General features: G+C 36.1%; 1 protein-coding gene across 6 annotated transcripts in view; it reads left to right on the forward strand.

Moving 5' to 3' along the window:
* Positions 1 to 17727, forward strand: part of ASAP2 (ArfGAP with SH3 domain, ankyrin repeat and PH domain 2) — a 90657-nt gene that overhangs the window by 23721 nt on the left and 49209 nt on the right. For all 6 annotated transcript variants that reach the window (XM_042803501.1, XM_042803500.1, XM_042803498.1 and 3 more), the window contains exons 3-5: positions 3549 to 3694; positions 12640 to 12714; positions 14245 to 14294. In XM_042803501.1, the coding sequence (XP_042659435.1) occupies positions 3549 to 3694; positions 12640 to 12714; positions 14245 to 14294 (271 nt within the window). The remainder of the gene's footprint in view (positions 1 to 3548; positions 3695 to 12639; positions 12715 to 14244; positions 14295 to 17727) is intronic.

The raw sequence follows: 17727 nt of genomic DNA on the forward strand, positions 1-17727 counted from the left end.
TGCAGTGAAATCCAACTTCACTGGGATTAGATGAGCACCTGAAATGACGAGGCGTATGTGTCATTGAGAGCTGAGGGCATGGCAGGGGTGAAATTACTGTCTTTGGCAGCAATAAGAAGCTACATTGGCTCTACTGCTTTATGAAACCTCACTCTTCTGGTGACTACCAGTTAGTTATGTTGAGAACTTCATGAAAAGAGAGAGCTGAGCTACAATTTTTATTGTCATGATAAAAATACAAAGAACTATAGCTGTGTGCATTTTTATGTGTGTGCCCATCTCATGGAGATTTGTGTGTTTATCTTATTTGAAAAAATAACTGAGGCTTTTGTTTTTGTGGATCAACAGCATTTTGTGAATAAGAAACAGCATTTGTTTTTGTGGATAAGAAACAGCATTTTGTTGGCTTTTGTTCACACTTTGCAGTTCATAGCAATTAGAACTAACAAAACCTGTATTATATGCAAAATAGATAGGCCTGGTGACCTTGGAGAGCCACCAATATCTGACAGAACTTGTGGGCATGTTGATGTTTAGATATAAGGTTATAACAAGAACTGCTGTTGTGGTATAATTCTTATCAGCTAATTGAAAGGAAGTTCCTTTTTGCCTAACATAATGAAGCTGTTATCTTTGAATTGTGGAGGGTCCAGTTTAAGATTCATCAGGAGTTATGTTACCTGTTATATATTTATTTGGCATCCTTTCTTCTGTTTTTTGTTTGTTTTGTTTTTTGTTTTTTTTTTAATCTTTGAGTGCTTGACTATGCCTCATGATCAGTGTACTTGTTAGAGCATTATAGCAAATCGCTGCAGTTTTTGTGTAAAATCAGTACCTTGACTAGTTTTTAAATTCATGCTGTCCAATCTTGACAATAAATGTTTGGAGGCATTTCTCTTCCACCAGCACAAATATCATTAACCCAGACTACTTGCCAGCCCTTGGGGTTTCTTCTAACAAAGCAAAAACTGTGGTCCTGTACTCATAAGAACATAGCTACTGGATATTTAGTATAGGTATACATGTTCTGGCTTTCTTTTTTAATATGTGAATTTAGAAACCATTATGATTAGATAGTGACTCCAATTTGTACATAATTTAGAGGATTTTTTTTTTTTTTTTAAGAAATAAACTAAGCTCTCAAACAAACCTCGCTCAGATTTCTTTTTTTCTAAACCTTTTGTTTGTAGAGAAACTTTTAAAATCCATCAGGAAGAAAATTGGAGGATTCCATGAAAAAATACAATTTTGTGTTCTTCAGAAGCACTTGTGGAGTACCAGCTCAGCTAATAGTATTGCTGCAATAACTACCATCAGCATTCTGGGGAGTGTTTCAGAACTGCTGTTGAGCTGCTGGTTTGTTGGCTTTGTTTAATCTGATAGATAGATCCAGAAGAGCAGTCCTTAGGATGCTGGGGAATAGAAAACTCTTGCAGGTACTGTATGGAATAGAAAGCTCTTATTTTCTAAGGTAAAAAGTCAGTATGGCTCAGCTGCTGATTGCACATCTAACTACAATGGTAGCAGCCTTTTCACCTTCTTTTCATGCAGTGGCAGCTTTCTCTTTTTGCTGTATGAATTGTGCCCTGACCCCCACCCTCACCTGGGTTCAAATACGCTAAGCTGGATGCAGGAAGCAGTAAGAATGTCGAAAGCGATATGGAAATAACTCGTTGCTGGGTAGCCGTGTGAACTGGTGGAGTTGTGACCTGCCACGTCCTGCTTTTTGCTGTCTGTGCCAGTTTGTTCAAAGCTTGTTCAGGTCTGTGTACGTCACACAGTAGTATTAGTTGAACATCCTTACCTCATCTTACAGCTCAGCTAGCAAAAAGTTTGGTAAGTGCTCAGGCCCTGCTGTTGATGCTGAGGAGAAATAAATACAGTTCAGTGCCAGCACTTAGTTTTTAAATTGAATGGCTATATGCAAACTGTCTTTTACAGGCAAGCACTCAAGGTAGAAACTTGTAGAATTAACGCTGTTCGTGTAACTTGTAATTCTGTATATACATTATAACAGTCTAATTACACAATATTATAGCATTACTCCACAGGATTTTAGTTTCATATGTTGGAAGTTAGAGCAAATTTGTAGCTATTTGAGAAATGAAGTTATTGAATGGCTGTTCAAATAGGAATGTGAACAGGCAGGCTTTGTTTAAGTTGGAGCATGCTAGATTCATTGAACAGGTTGTATAAGTAATTCATAGAAATTTGGAGAAAGGACGGTGCATCAGGGGTCTTTGATGTATACAAATGGGCTTGAAATGGAACTGGATCATTGCTTGGTTGAACAGATTAAACCTCTCTAAATAGTCTTCAGGGTTTATGCTGGTCTCACGTAAAGACCAAAAAAGGGTCTTTGTTCTCATTAATGCATAATTTGTTTTCTAGGGTATGGTTTTTTTCTGACTTCATTTGAATTGTTAGAAATTGGCCACAGCTAGAATAAGAAATAGGCAACATTAACTTTCTCAGGTGTCAGCTTGGTGTGCGTCGTCCATGCACTCAAGCTTGACATGGTCACTAAGCCTGGGTTCAGAAAGACTTTTTGTTTTATTCCACAGATCAAATTGACAGGGACTTCTTATGCCTGGCTACACAAGCAAGTAATCTGCTGTCCTAGGAGTGAATCAGTAGGTTGAAGTAGTTAAGGCTGAGTCCCCACAGATTTCCTTTATATTAGAATCAGAGGAACTTGCTTTAGGCCTAGATTTTGTCTTATTCCCCCTGGGCTGAATAACCCCCCAACACCTGCAGCTCAAAGCTTTCTGAAAGGCAGAAACATTAGGTATGTGCTGCATGACTTGCACTGGTGCAGCCCACACAAGTGATTCAGAACCTGCTGTCTCTGTTAAGCACTGGACTGCTTCTGGTTTAATTGTCTCAGAAAGGAATCTAGTTGTTGGGAATCAAAACTGCTTTGAGAACTGAACTGACCTGTGGTAAATGCAGACTGCTAGGATTTGCTTCAGATCCCCACTGCTGCTCTGAATCGGGGAGCTAACACAGATACAGGTTTTGTCATCATCTGTAAGGTAGTTTGTAGTCCCATTTCCTAAGATGACCCGAGAGTCTTATTTGAGCTGTTGCTTTCTCTTGTAAGATCCAGGACTCTGCCAACACAGTTGATTCCCTCTGTTTCTTTGTTCAGCACACAGTTAAACATAACAGCACACAGTTAAGATTATAGTGTTAATAAAAGACTCTAAAAGTTCATTATAGGAGTTGGGACTTGTTATATGGTCTCCCGTATGGTGCAGAAATGTTGTGGGTCTTTTTAGAATGGATACCTGTCAGATAATTGTCTTGATGACACAGTGTTCTTTGTACAACATGTGGATAGATATATGCAAACCATAATTAGTGAGATATGTCACATTTCTGGCATATCAGTGTTAAATTATAAATAATAAATGTTTCTTGTATCAGCTAAACATTTTTAGCAGAAATCTTTTGAAAAGGTGTTGGTTTTTTATTAAAAAACTCAATTGTAATTTCAATAACCTTTTATCTACTGATGATATTTTCATGTTTTGCTCTTTTTGAAGCTCACGTGGAAAATGAAGAACAGTATACGCAAGCACTGGAGAAATTTGGAGGCAACTGTGTTTGCAGGGATGACCCAGATTTGGGAACAGCATTTTTAAAATTTTCTGTGTTTACAAAGGAATTAACTGCACTCTTCAAAAATTTGGTAAGAACTACTTAAGAAAAACATGTTGAAATTTTAAGGTCATTACAAAGGCTGTGTTTCTGAATTACAACAGCTCTTCGTGTTGAAGACAATTTGTTTTTTAGTAATCACTGTTCTTAAAAAAATTCTCTGCTTAGAAAAATGTCTCACGCCCTAGCCTTTCCCCTTGCAAAAATCAAAAAAAAAACCCTAACCCGAAACCAACAAAAAACCCACAGAAAAACCCAAACCAAAAGAAAAACAAAAAGCAAGCCACCACAAAAACCAAACAAACCCAACAAAACCCCCCCTTCCAACAATTCTCATGTCTAAAAGCTTCCCACAATAAAGTAGTTATAACATGTATTATAAAACACATGTATCAGTTTGCTTTAAAATTGTGAAACCAGCAAAACCCAACTTGGTTTACTCTGTGTTCATGTTGCTTTTCCCACTTTGTATTTATAAAGGGAGATTTTAGTGTCCCTGGAAGAGGAGTCTCTTGCTTCTCAGGGAAGAGAGTCAGGAAAACAAAATCAAACTTAATGCTATAATGACAAAGTGTCCACTGGGGACTAATCCTGCAGCTGAAGCCAATAAGTCTTAAAAGCACTCTTCAGTGAGCCAAATGGAAGAATGGGAATTTTAATTATGAATGGAGATATTTCAGCCTCAATTTCACATTAACCAGAGGGCACAACAGAGCAGCCTGACTACATCCTACTAGCTAGAACTTTCCCATGTCAAAGTCCCGAATTTGCTTGAAACCACAGAACCCTTAAACCAGGAGCTGGGAAGGGGAGGTGACCCAGATTCCTACAAGCATTTAAAAGTCTCTGCCTGCTGAAATCAATAGGATGGAGACACATGAAATGCTTTTGTGACTCTAGACCAAATGACTGTAGCTTGCAGCCAGCTGGTCATATTCTGTTCTTTGGGGAATGTTTCCAGCTGCTGGGATTTAGGGTAGTCCCATTCACTCCCTCATGCTGTCCTCTCTTTTTACCCAGTTGTGATATTGATGAGAGGGAATCTAGCCCCAAGTGTATTTATCAACAGTGAAACTATTTCATATTGAATTGAATATCTCTGGATATACAAATAATACCTGACATTATGTATCAGAAGAGGCATCCTTACTGAGTGTGAGTCAGTCAGTTATCCTGAGTCCCCCATACAGAGGTAGACTGCTCATGTGGAAGGGGAAATACAATGGGTCTTCTAATTGATACCTTCTGTTGGCTAAAACCCCCTCTCTATATATTAATTGCAATATGGTGACTTCATTAGGCAAATGGATCTGGGAATTGTGGTGTTTAGGTGCTTTTAAAAAGCAATCTACTAAAAGCTGCACCCCCTCCTCAGAAAAAACCTTTTAATGTATTATATTTCAAGAAGACTTTTAAAAGCTAAAAAAACGTTGCTGTTTTACCAAAAATCTTAGCTATTTGTTCCTTTAAAAGCAGTAATTACTATCTTTGCAAAATGTTTTTGACAAGAATAACTTCTCTTCCACAAACTGGAAAGGAAAATAAAAACAAATATGTATAGAAAGCAGGATGCATGTTTTTATTACCTTTTCTTTTCCACCTAAGCATTTTGTGTGTCTTCTCCAAGGAATATTTCGAAATCTTTTTGCTGTGTACTGCTTTTTCACTAGCAACTATGTATTTTTGCTTCAGTTTGTATATATATGAAGAGGCTAAGTCATGAGATAGTAGCTCTTTAGTTTTTCTCAGTTTGTGATTCTGATTTTCTCTATTTTTGAAGCAAATAATTTTGCATGAACATGAATGTACTTTTTCTTTTACACATTGCAATAGCATAGGTACCTTCTCTCTCCTTTAATACTGTCTGGTGAAGGAAAGGTCTCTGTAAGGTTCTGCCCTTTCCTAATATGCTTGATATTGTTGAGGCTTGAAGTTTTCTGGTTTTGTTTTTGTTTTTTTTTTTTTTTCTCCTGACTAGCAAAGGAAAACTGAACAAATAGAGGAACCTGATGATCCTTGAATATGGCTTCTCTCTAGGAAAATAGTTTTCTCCATAAATTAATACATATGAAAAAAAGATGGAAACTTCATTATTGTCTGAAAATACCATATTTATAAACAAGAAATCTAGAATTGTAAAAGAATTATAAAACAAAATCATAGTTTTATGTAACTTTGCCTATTAGGAATTAATACCACTAGAATAAATTGTTGGTAACTGGTCACTTTGAAAATCTGTTCATAAGTTCACTGAAGGAGATCTAGTTTTCTAAGAGGTTACAAGGGTATTGACTAGTGTAAAAAGTCCTATACAGTAGTTGGAAATGATTTGGGGTGTGGTGGTTTTTTTTTTTTTTTTTTACTCCTATCCATAGGCCTAACAAGCCCCACACGATCTCACAGGGTGGTGAAGTATCCAAACCTGAAGGCTTTAAGCATATTGGCAGTGAAAACGTCCCTCTCCTGGCGTTTCTTTGTAGCACCCAGCATACTTTGATTGTACATATGTTAATCAAAAATGTAGCCAGGGCCATGCAACCTGCTGCTCTTAAAAAAAAAAACATTGTGAAAGGTACTCTTCTTAAATAGACCTGTGCCTGGAGTTTCATAGGGCGCTGAATTTCCACAGAAGAATTTAGCTGAAATGAGTGGGGAATGTGCAAGGAAGTGAGAGGACATGTTCAGACTGGAACAGATGCCAAAGCTATTAACACTGGCAAAGCTTTAAGGCTACTGTCACGTTTTGCTTTATCATATATTTTGCTTTTGTTTCTAGAAGCTGATGTGTTCTTTCAGCTCTTGGCCTGGGTGGCATTTAGAGCTGTAGCTCTCAAGTGCTTCTGCAGAGAGAATTTCTTTAAACTTGTCTTTAGTAGGGTAAAGGAAAGCTATTCTGAAGTTGGTCTGCTTTAACAGGGGTTTTGTATTCTTGTTTTCTCTAGTAGTTCTAAAGGTTTCCCCAAAGACTTTGATGTTTTCATGGACATATCAAGGCGTCAATGTTTTAAAGTATTTAATTAACAGCTGAAGGTTTTTTTTTCTTGGAATCCAGTTATTCAACTGTAAACTATTCAGATTAATGTTCAGGTCCTGGGGTTTTTATAATATGTTTTGCTATGCTACTTTTATGTGTGCACTTTTAAATAGTGCATAAAACTGAAGAAAAAAACTTCGAAGAACTTTGGTGCTTCACATTTGAAATTATTTATAAAACACATCTTTAAGAGAAGAAATAAATTGACATTTACTGTATATCAGGTCCTTGTAACTACTCACTTTAGACTTTCTAACACGTTCTTTGGATCAGTTTTGTATACTGTGAATTTTTTTCCTCTTGCCATAATTCCCATATCAAGCCACAGATTTTTCTTCTTCTGGATTAGAAATGTTTTTAAGAAGACTGAGCCATCAGTATGTCTTTTTTGGTAGTGAACTATCAGAAAATACTAGAGCCATTTTCAGAGGTAACATGGTACCTTTTGTGGCAAGTAGAATATTGCTTCTTGATGGTAACCTTGTTGCTAATTCCTGACAGAATGGCAGCACCCACAGCTACCGGGTAGGCTAGGTGTGTATGTCACTTGCTTATAATGTTAATTACTCGGTCTTCCTAATAAATTTAGCACCGAGTGATAAAGGTGTGAGTCTTAATATGAGAAATATTAGGACAAGGAAAGGCTCATTGCAACATGTTTGCACTTTAAATATTTTTTTTTCCTTTAAATCCTCTTCTTAGATTGCTACACCAAGAAGAAATAAAATCTGTAGTTGCTTGTCATCTTTGTCAGCAGTCCTTGAAAAGGGATTTGATCTGTGAAGATGAAGTAGCTATTCAACAAATTCCATTTTCTGTATTTGTTGTTATTCTACATACTCTTGTAATTTCTTTTCCATTTATTTAAACTTAAAGCTAATGAAACATGCTGGATTGGGAGGATTGGAATCTAATATTTCCATTCTGTGGAAGGTAACTGGGAGGAAGAGATTCCATGTGAGAAGTTTTTCTATTAATAATCGTTGGATTTTTAGCCAGGAGAAATGAAAGAACAGTGATAATATTTGTCTGACTATATGCTCCTGTTTTATTTCAATTTTTAAAAGTAAGAAGAAAGGAGATTTGCTTAAATTTATAAGGTAACAAATAACAAAACTGAAGGAAATATCTTTCTTCATTATACAATGAACTTAAGAAATTTATGCCCAGAATTTTCTTTTGAAGTTAATAATAGTTCAGACTAAGTTTTTAAAAAATGTTTGGTGCCTGAACCTTCACAAGCATATCTTGTTTAGAAGGACTCACCTTAGTTAAGTATATAAAAAAGCTACAGGTATACGTATCTAAGATTGGAGTATTACGTGAAGCTTAATGATCTAAGTTGTGTTGTTTCTGTTTTTTCACTGGTGCACTTAAGGAAAGTTTGGCTTAATGGTGAGAGAAAAAAAAATATGAGTACTGTTTGATTTACGCTTGTAAAGATATAAACCCAGATGTAATAATTCCTCCTTAGTGGCATGGATTCAGCTCCACCTGGAATCATACCTTTATTTCTTTGCCAAAAATATATTGATCCAACTGGAAGAAATTCAGAGGACAGTAACAAAAAATGATCAGGGCTTGAATAGGTTGATTTATGAAGAAAGCTTAGAAGAATTGGAAATGTATGATTTGCCTCACAGATAACTGTGATTGTGGAAGAGGAATATAATAAATTTAATGTAAATGGGATCTCACTGTTAAAATATTAGATGGAATGTCCAAGAGAAAGCAATAGAAATTTACCACTTAGGTTTTTTGAACCTAGGTTAGAAAATGTGCAATTGGGAATTCTCCTCCACTGACAGGGAAGATGAGCTGGAATAACCTCAACTCTCTTTCTTCCTTTGCTTTTAAATTTCTTCACTTCATGCTTTTAAGAATACCTTTCAAAACATATTTCCTGTCATTTTGCTCTTGCGCTTCCTAATAAAGAAATTCCCAGCCACTTCACGTATCGATGGCGGTTCAGGGGCTGTTTCCAAGTAGTACGTGGTGGCAACACTGGGCATCTCGTGCGAAGGCGTTTTTCTGGGCAGCTGAGCCAGCAGCCCCAGGTGGGCACTTAGTGGTGTTCAGCTCCTGCTTTGCTGGAGTCACTTTTCCTGCGGCAGCCGTGGGCAGTGGGTGATGTCCCCCCACGGCCACCGGCCTGGTGGGACATGGTCTGTGCAACGGGACACACCCCTGCGCTGCAGGGGGGCGGGGGGCGAGGGCGGAGGAAAGGCAGTGTTGTGTCCTTGTGTGCAGGAGGGAGGCACGGTGCGGAGGGGAAAGTTTGTGCCATATGTCTTTGCGTTACACGATTTTCTGAAGTCTTGGGTTGGGATGCTAAAAGCTTGAAGTTCAGACAAACAAAGTGCGTCTTGTTTATAGCAGATGTTTTGATTTCCACTTGCTGCTCCCTGCTGTGTTGATTGGCCTTGTCCTACTAAAGCTCACATCACTGGGAAAGCTTCATAAATATTAAATCCAATAGTACTTGTCAAAAAATAAAAATGAAAATAACTTACACAGTGATTTGTCAGCAGATGGTACAACCGTCACTTGTGCACACCTGAGTTCATTGGTGATTGAGAAGCCCACAGCCAATTACATGGGCTGCATCTAGAATTTAGTAATAGCAATAGGAGTCATATACACTGTTCAAACTGCCTGAACTTCAATTTAAATTGAAAATATTTTAAGGTCTGCTCTGTTATGAGTATTAAGAAAAGCACGTAACTGCTGAAGTAGTGAGGAGGCTTTTTTACTTTGTTTTTTTTCTTTGTTTTCTTGGATTTAGAAAACAAAACTTACTGAAGTGCTGCAGGCACCAATATCCAAAGCAGTTCTGGAAAAGACTCATTAAAGTAATCAGGAGGGCTGGCAAATGAAGAACGTCAGTGTTTAGCCATAGACTCGTAAACTACTTGAAAATATTCTTTCCCCTTCACAAATGTTGGCTTGCCTGTTGCCTCTACCATCACTTCTGGCAGCTACATGTTTGTTTATTTTTACGTTCTCCCTCCTGCCATTTCTTCTCCTCCTCTGAGCGTTCTCCAACTTAGGAAGTTTTAATTTATTATCATGTGTCTGTCATCCTATCTTGTTGGAAGCTGTCAGGGAAAAACTGAGTCTGCCAAAGCAGCAGTGTTGGAAGTGGTAACCAGGTCAGCTTTTTTTTTTCCTTTCTTTTTTTTTAAAACACATGGAACTTGCTAGTGTTCTTCTGGCACACAATTTTAATTTCTGTGAAGCTTTCCTGCATCTTTGTGTATGTTTCTTTTTAAAGAATAATTTAAAACATAAAATAGTCAAAATGTAGAGGCAGTTGTATACATTTTAGCTCCCTATATACATACAAAGTAGGAGCTGCAGCATATTAATGCTTCTCTGCGTGCTGAAAATGGGTCTATATTTTTAGATACTTCAGCTTAAGCTTCTCAAGAAAGAGGGGACAAACATGTAAGATCTTTCTTTGTATTGCTTGCTGATTTATAAATATGAGCAAGTATGATTCATCTAACTAGGTTAATAATGACAAGTTCATGCATTATGTATGTTTACATTTGTTGCAAATAAATTAGGAGCATAGGGAACACAATAGGCTGATAGTAATATACAGGTGATAGCATACAGAAGGAATTAATTTGATTAGACAAACATTCTCCAAACTTCTAAAAAGAATTTTGTATTTTTTCTTCTATTCATTTTTTAAAGTTGCTTTGGACTTCAGGCACCATGATTTGAAATTCTAGGCAACATCCAGAACTGTTTTGGAGTCTGGCTGATGTTTACATGAATATGTCTGGGATAATACTTCAGGGTCTAACATTTTTTCTTTTCTGACTTAAGGAAAAAACAGTTGTTTTGAGTCTGCTGTTGAGAAATGCTTTATTCTTGCTTTGTGCTTATTTATCTGGATTTAAAGAATAATAAAATGGAGGATATGGAAGTGTTGATCTTTAGGTTAGATATTTGACTGCATCATGCTAATAAAATAGATTAACAAAGTAGAAAGCTTTGCATAGGGTGGTATCTTGGATGAGACCTCTTCTGCTTTTCCACCTGGATAACCACTCTGGGTATGCGTGTCCATAGGTGTACGGTGTACGTGTTCCATCTGTCTTCCTCTACCACTTTTTATTTTTTTGCCTAGGTTTTGTGCGATTTAAACCTTTTCTCTTACCTCCTATATCTACAACATACAATTTTGGTAGCTTTGAGCATGGTTCTGTTGATATGCAGATATTGTAGTATTGCTGAGAACTTATGAGGTGGGTGGTTTCCAGCACTGCCAGCTAAGCATGTGTGGATGGTGCTCATGCAATTTTTATAGGACGTATTTTTAAAAAAAAGCAACAGAAAGTTGAAAACTAACTTGTTGATTCTAAAGGGCTGTGGTTGAGTCCTACAGCTTTTTGGGGAAGAGGAAGAGTACGTTCAAGGAAAGGAAATGTCATTTATGGTAAGGGTTTAGAAGAACAGATTTTCTATATCTCTTCAACCTTCCCATGCAGAGGCAATCTGTTTAACCTTTAAAATTGATGTATGAAATCTCAAGCAAATACAATATGGTAGTATCTTCAAAGAGGAAGGGTGGGAGTTTGGGGGCTTTGTTTGTTTTAGTAGCAGCTGTTGAGTACCACTGGGGATTGGGATCTGTGAGTCTGTTCTAGTGAGGCCACCAAGTAACTGTAGTGTGATAATGTTTTGTATTTTTCTATTCTGGGGAGGCTGAAGCATCACAATTGGAAATATTTTTTTCCTGAAGTTCTTGTTAGTGTCCTTTCTTCTTTGGGTAGGTTATGTTAAAAGGGACTTTGATGTTCCTGACATTGTTCCCAAAGAAACATAAGCAATTGTTGCTACATGATGCATAGTTCTTTCTGTACTTTGAACATTTTAAATCCATCCTCCTATATATATTCCAGTGCTTCTTGAAAAAAATCACATTTTAAAAGAACAGCTAACAATAACAAAAAAAAAAAAAAAAAAAAAAAAGAATCCAAAGGCAACCTTCACCAAACTGCAGCAAAAGTTATCCTGTTTTTTTTATATCATGTGTTTCTAAAATACTCTGGTTTTTATCCTTCAGTGCAATCCATTTGAATTGTTACAGTTTAAACTCTGTGCCTAGACATCATGGACCATACCTAGAACATTTTCCCTGAATCATAAATGATTGAACATGAAGTCTTTTCTGGTGTATGCTACTTACTGTCTTATTGCTACTGTCTGTCTTAATACTTTTCCTTATAAAAATATTATTGTACAGATACTTATCTAAAACAATGATTATTTTACTGTTGTCTTAATTTTAATTTTTTTTTCTTCTTGAATTACTTGCGTACTCAAGACCTCATAAAAGCCTTGCTTCAGAGTTTGTATGAGGTAAATAAGGCAGATGTATTACTTTAAAAATCCACGGAAAATATCTGAATAGTGGCGTTTTTACAGGTCAACATTCTTTTGTCTTTATAACTTTTGTCAGAGTAAGACACCATGTATTCCAAAAATAGCAGATACATTTTATGGAATAAGTTGGAAGAGACTGGAAAATAAACAAGATTAATTTAAAATATAATGATGAGCTTAAAATATGTACGTGCTGAAAAACTGTATAATTGTTTTCATATAATGTAAACAGTGAAATCAGGCAATGTAAAAATTAGTGGTTTTACTTTGCAGTCACTGTTGGATGAGATATTTATCATCAGCAGTAATTCTGCAGGTTTCCTGCTGTCTTAGGTTATAGTGTTTCCAGAGTAAGTTTAATTAACTCATGATGCCTCCATCTTTGATTACTGGCTGTACTAATAAACATATTCATAACACAGGGTTAGGAAAATAATATATAAGATTTCCTTGTGAAACTTTCTGAAATGTGTAAATTGAGGGAGTGTGTGTTCAGTGTTTTAAAATATATTAAATGTTTTGACGTAATTTTCTTGTTACAGATTCAGAATATGAACAACATAATCACTTTTCCATTGGATAGTTTGCTGAAGGGAGATCTGAAAGGAGTAAAAGGGGTATGTTTATCTTCTTATTTATATATAATATTATTGTTGGTAAAATAAATACATTTAGATAGTTTATTAATTTTATTTAATGGAAGGCATGAGATACTAAAGTAGTGTATTGACTTAATAAACAAGAGGTTTGTTTTTTGGGGGGTGAATTGAGTCATCCCTTCTGCTTGTGGTTTCATATATGGCGTGCTCTTGACTATGTATACAAAACATTTGAGAAGCATTAAAAACAACCCTGAGATACATAAGATAAGCAGAGAAAGAGGTGTAAGAATTTAGATATTTACTTAGTTGAGGAGATGGTGGTATTTTATTTAAAAAGATTATTAATAGTATATTTATTCAGCATTACAAAATTACCTGGAACTATACAGATTATTAAGAAAGACATATTGGACTGCATAAGCATAGGATTTTTCTTAACAAAGATGAAATCTATTTGTGTCCTGAAGCTATTTCCTATTTTAAATAACAATTTAGGACTCAAATTATGATATGTTTACAATAAATTTCAAAGCCTATAGACAACACACTTATTTGGCTTACACTTCATTTACTACTGAGCAAACAGGAAGTGACTGGCAGCTATTGTTCTAGGACATCGAAGGAGGAAATAAAATGTGCATAGACTAAAAAAGGTCTCTGTAAAGTACTTGGGGAAAATAGATTATTTAGTAAGATAGGCTTATTATCTTTGTGTTGCTTGCTTACCATGTTTCACTCCTCTTGTTCTTTTTCTGTGTCAGAATAAATACATTTATTACAGTACACTGTTGCTGCATGTTCCTGACTTGAGAAAATAATCAAATGCTGCTTTAATTAATTTCATAATTGTTGAAATAACTAGCTGACATGTAAGAATTAGTTCCTAATATGTAGTTGCAGTTTTCTGGCATCTGACAGTTATCAATATATTTTTGTAGTTGACTGATCTCTTGAACTCCAGCAGAATTTCAAGTGCTGGATTTTTAGACATCAGTGAAATAATTTTACAACTTGCTGAGATCATTTTATCCAAACTGGCTTCTTCAGAGGAAAAAAAATAAAGGAATTTGGAACATAAGTACATTCTCACAGAATTAGTTATGTTGAGCCGTATGGCCTATACTGTTCCCATTAAGTCAGTGGGAAATTGATTTCTTTAACTTTAGTGGGATGAATCAAGTCCTTAGCCAAGGCTGTATCACTGCTTCAGGACAGGCACTTCTTTCCAGTGAGGCAAGAGATGGAATGATGAGAAAATAGCTGATTTGATTAATTGCACAGTGTGCTCTTTGGATGACAAGTGATTATACCTTTTAAGGAGTAAAATGGAGCTGTAAAAAACATCCTGGAGATGCTTTTAAAAACATGAGTATATTAATTCTGCATACAAGATTGCTTTTATGCAATCCTTAGGTGAGCTATTCAAGAGTGGAGCCCCTTATTCTAGTAGGCACTGCAAATGGCCAAGGTGTGTCTTCATTGTTAGATCCACAGTATTTTTCATGTACATAGAACTAACTGTATTTTTTTCTTTATTCTTGATAGGACCTGAAAAAACCCTTTGATAAAGCTTGGAAGGACTATGAAACAAAAGTGTATGTATCTTTTAAACTTTTATTTGAAAGGGAATTATAACTGAAATTTGTAAAGGTCATTTAATGTTAAGGTCCCAGCCAGAAGTCCTAGCTGGGAAGCTGAGCTTTTTTATTTGCCTTTTTTTTTTTTTTTTTCTTAAAACCTGGAGCTGTGTGAGAATGCAAGGGCATAGACACAGTCATTTCAAATTATGTAATATACAAATTCTTTCATGAATAAATTGTTGTGTGTGTGTGTGTGCGTGCGTGCCATGACAGTGTCTGTCTGGGTGTAATCTCCCAGTGCATTTTCTTCCACTGCATATTCTTCCACTTCAATTGAGAAAGCTTTGCTTTACTTGGGAAAGAATTTTAAAAATTTTTGATAGTATCCATATTACTGCCCTGTAATCTACTACATGTCAAAGTCTGCTTTATGTCTGCTTTCCTCTACTTTTGGAGGACGCTATTATATAAAATGAAAAGTTAGCCACTCTGTGTTTTCATCCTTAACTACCAAAAGTGCAGCAACATAATTGTACTTGAAGTCCTTTTAAACATTTGTTACTGGTGTTTTTTTGATTCTCCTCATCAATGACTAGTTCACTATAATTAGCAAATTTCTTTAGTTGAAGTGCACAGAAGAAATTACATACTTAATGCCTGAATGTTTTGAAATGTCTTAACAAAAAATATCAAGAGTATGCAAGTCAAGATTTAGTTCTGAATTTGTTAGCCTAAAACCCTTGTAATGACTGTGTAACGTCTCTGGCTCTTGCACATCTTATGAGATTGTGCCCAGCACTGAGGTCTCTAGGAAGACCTTATTTGATGATGAGCCTTTGGCACTTGCCAATGACCTGGTAAGGCTGTTGGGGATGTTTCCTGCTACCATTCCAAAACATGATTCCAGATTGAGCCAGTACCTGGCACCTTAGTAAATCACGTTTAATTAGTGCAGCTTTTTTAGACATATGGATGTTTTCTGCATTTAATGTCAAGGTTGGATGCTCTCAGGTGGTGTGTTGTGTACTAGAAGTGGATGAACACCTGAGTCTTGTCAACTGTGTCTCATGTTGTGTGTCTGCCCCAACTTACTATAAACCACTTGCTTGAAGGTACCTAATGCACAGTATAAACAGCTATAAAATCAGTTTTAATGAAAGAATTTTATATCCAGCTGAATGAATCAAATGAGTCAACAAAGTACCTAAGATCAAACATAATTAATTTTGGTGACTTTTAAATTTTTAAGTGGTTTAGTGCCCTCATCAGGAATGGTTGTTTCCTGAGTTAGCCCAGATAGTTGTATCATCACAGCTGATAGTCTCTGAAATAGAATTTCGTAGAGGGTTTTATTCCTTATTCCAGTATTGTTTGGATTGTGACTGTCGATCAAGTTTCATGTCACACATCCAGCATTTTTGATGATCTGAGATAACGCTGCATGTATCAGACCATTTCTGATGATACAAATCCAGAAGAATCACAGATGTTGACACTGTTTAACATAAATACCTTGCAGAACCCCCGCCACCTAGATTAGATGAGAATCTAGCACCATTTTAAAATGTTTTTTTAATTGCACAAAGTTATAATGATTCTCTGGTGTCCACTGAGTTGGCCCACCTGAAGTCATGTGCAAACAGTCTTCAGAAATTATTCTTGTAGGTGGTTTACTCACAAAAGCAACAAGTTTAGCAAGTTAGCTAAATTTCATTATTCCTTTTGTGAATAATAATTAGAATGGTCTAATTAGTTTTCTAGGCTTGGTTTGTGAGGAGGACCTGAGTAGCTTTTGGTTTTTGAAATCCTAGCTATAGCTGGATTTTCATAACAAGACATTCAGAAATATTGAGATAAACCTCCAGTCTGACAGTCTGAATCCTTGGAAAATTGTGATGGCTCCAGTGTTTCATGTTCTTAATACCAGTGAACAGTCTCATTTGTTCCTGTGCCAGTTATTGGCTGTTGAAGTAATTAAGATTTCTAATCATTGCCCATGGCAGTAGTTGATATCTGTCATGTAATTTAGTCTGCTGTTGTTGTCTACCAGTGCTTGATTGCTGAATCTGAAAGCTTGTTTACTTATGTATAACTTATTCATAGTAACATCCCACAAAGTTTATGTGCAGAATTTAAAATACATTTGCCTGGTGCTGGGACATGTACTAAGAACACTGTTACTACTGAACAGAGATCTCTCATGCTTTTAGAATTTCTGATAGAATATTCACCGGGACAAGTATGTTCCAGTGATGTGAAGATTTGTACTTTGATCCTCAGTTTGGTCAGAGCAGGTGGTCTGTTTCAGAGTCAAGTATTGCAGAAATATTTTTATTTGTTTTTTTAACTTAGATAAGTACTTGAGAAGTAAAAACACCCACAGAAAATGTAATTGAATCTGTATATTTGGGGATTCTCATTTTAATTTAAGGTCAGTAGATACCTGGAAACATTGTTGTGTATGTTATTTCATTCGGGAACAGAAAATGTGATGTTGACATTGTGTTTATTTTCTGTCTGTGGGATTGAGTTCAATGTTGCTTGTATGATATCATGAGTTTTATTTTTTTTCCTTTTAAGCAACAGTCCTTTAGAAAGTCTGCTTATTGGCTTTGGATTTAAGATGCTTTGGTTTTGATCTGAAAGAGGTTCCTTTTCTCACTGTAAAGAGATACCTGTTTCCAAGTTACCTCTCCAGTTTCTGCAAGATTTTTTTAACAAATGAGGCACACCTCCTTGACAATGCTTATTTCTAAGCCATTTATGTGTCAGGTTATTCAACATGCAAAATGGAGGGTAGCACATATCCATCAGGAAGTTCTTTCAGATCCATTACTGTTTTCTGTGATATTTCTAGGTGGTGCACTGGTAGAATTGCTGTGTGCTCTAGTTTTTTTAAGTGGTTAGATGAAAGCTGCACATCAATATTCTAGAGTTTAAAGCTCTTAGTCTATCCTGTTAGACTCCTTCACTTTGATCAAGACCAAAGGATCATCATCTTTAGTGTTGGGATAGTGAGCCTGGGAATTCTATGTACAGGAAAATTCTTTAAAACAGGGGGGTGCTTTTTTTTTTTTTTTGTGGTTGTTTTACAACAGCAGAAATTACTTATGGATTAAATTAATTTTGGCAGTCAAGAAATACTGTTTTTCAGTGCAAGCTACCTTACTTCTACCGAGGAGCAGACAATTTTCCATAGTTCTGTTGAGTTAAATTCAAACTGGAACTTCTCTGAGATCCCTGCCCCTGCAGTAGGACTGTGGGATTTGCCAGACCCTCTTGTGCATAAGATCGATTCCCAGATAAGTTGAGATGTTGCCAGCTGTCATTATTGAATGTTGGTCTTTATAAATCAGAGGTGGGAAGTTTAATGATGGGATTTTGAAGCTAGGGTGAGAATATTAATTTGAATTTGAATCTGTTCAGGTCAGCTTTATCGCCTACTACA

Source organism: Tyto alba, unplaced genomic scaffold, assembly GCF_018691265.1.
Source record: "Tyto alba isolate M040663 unplaced genomic scaffold, T.alba_DEE_v4.0 Super-Scaffold_40, whole genome shotgun sequence".
NCBI classification, from domain to species: domain Eukaryota; kingdom Metazoa; phylum Chordata; class Aves; order Strigiformes; family Tytonidae; genus Tyto; species Tyto alba.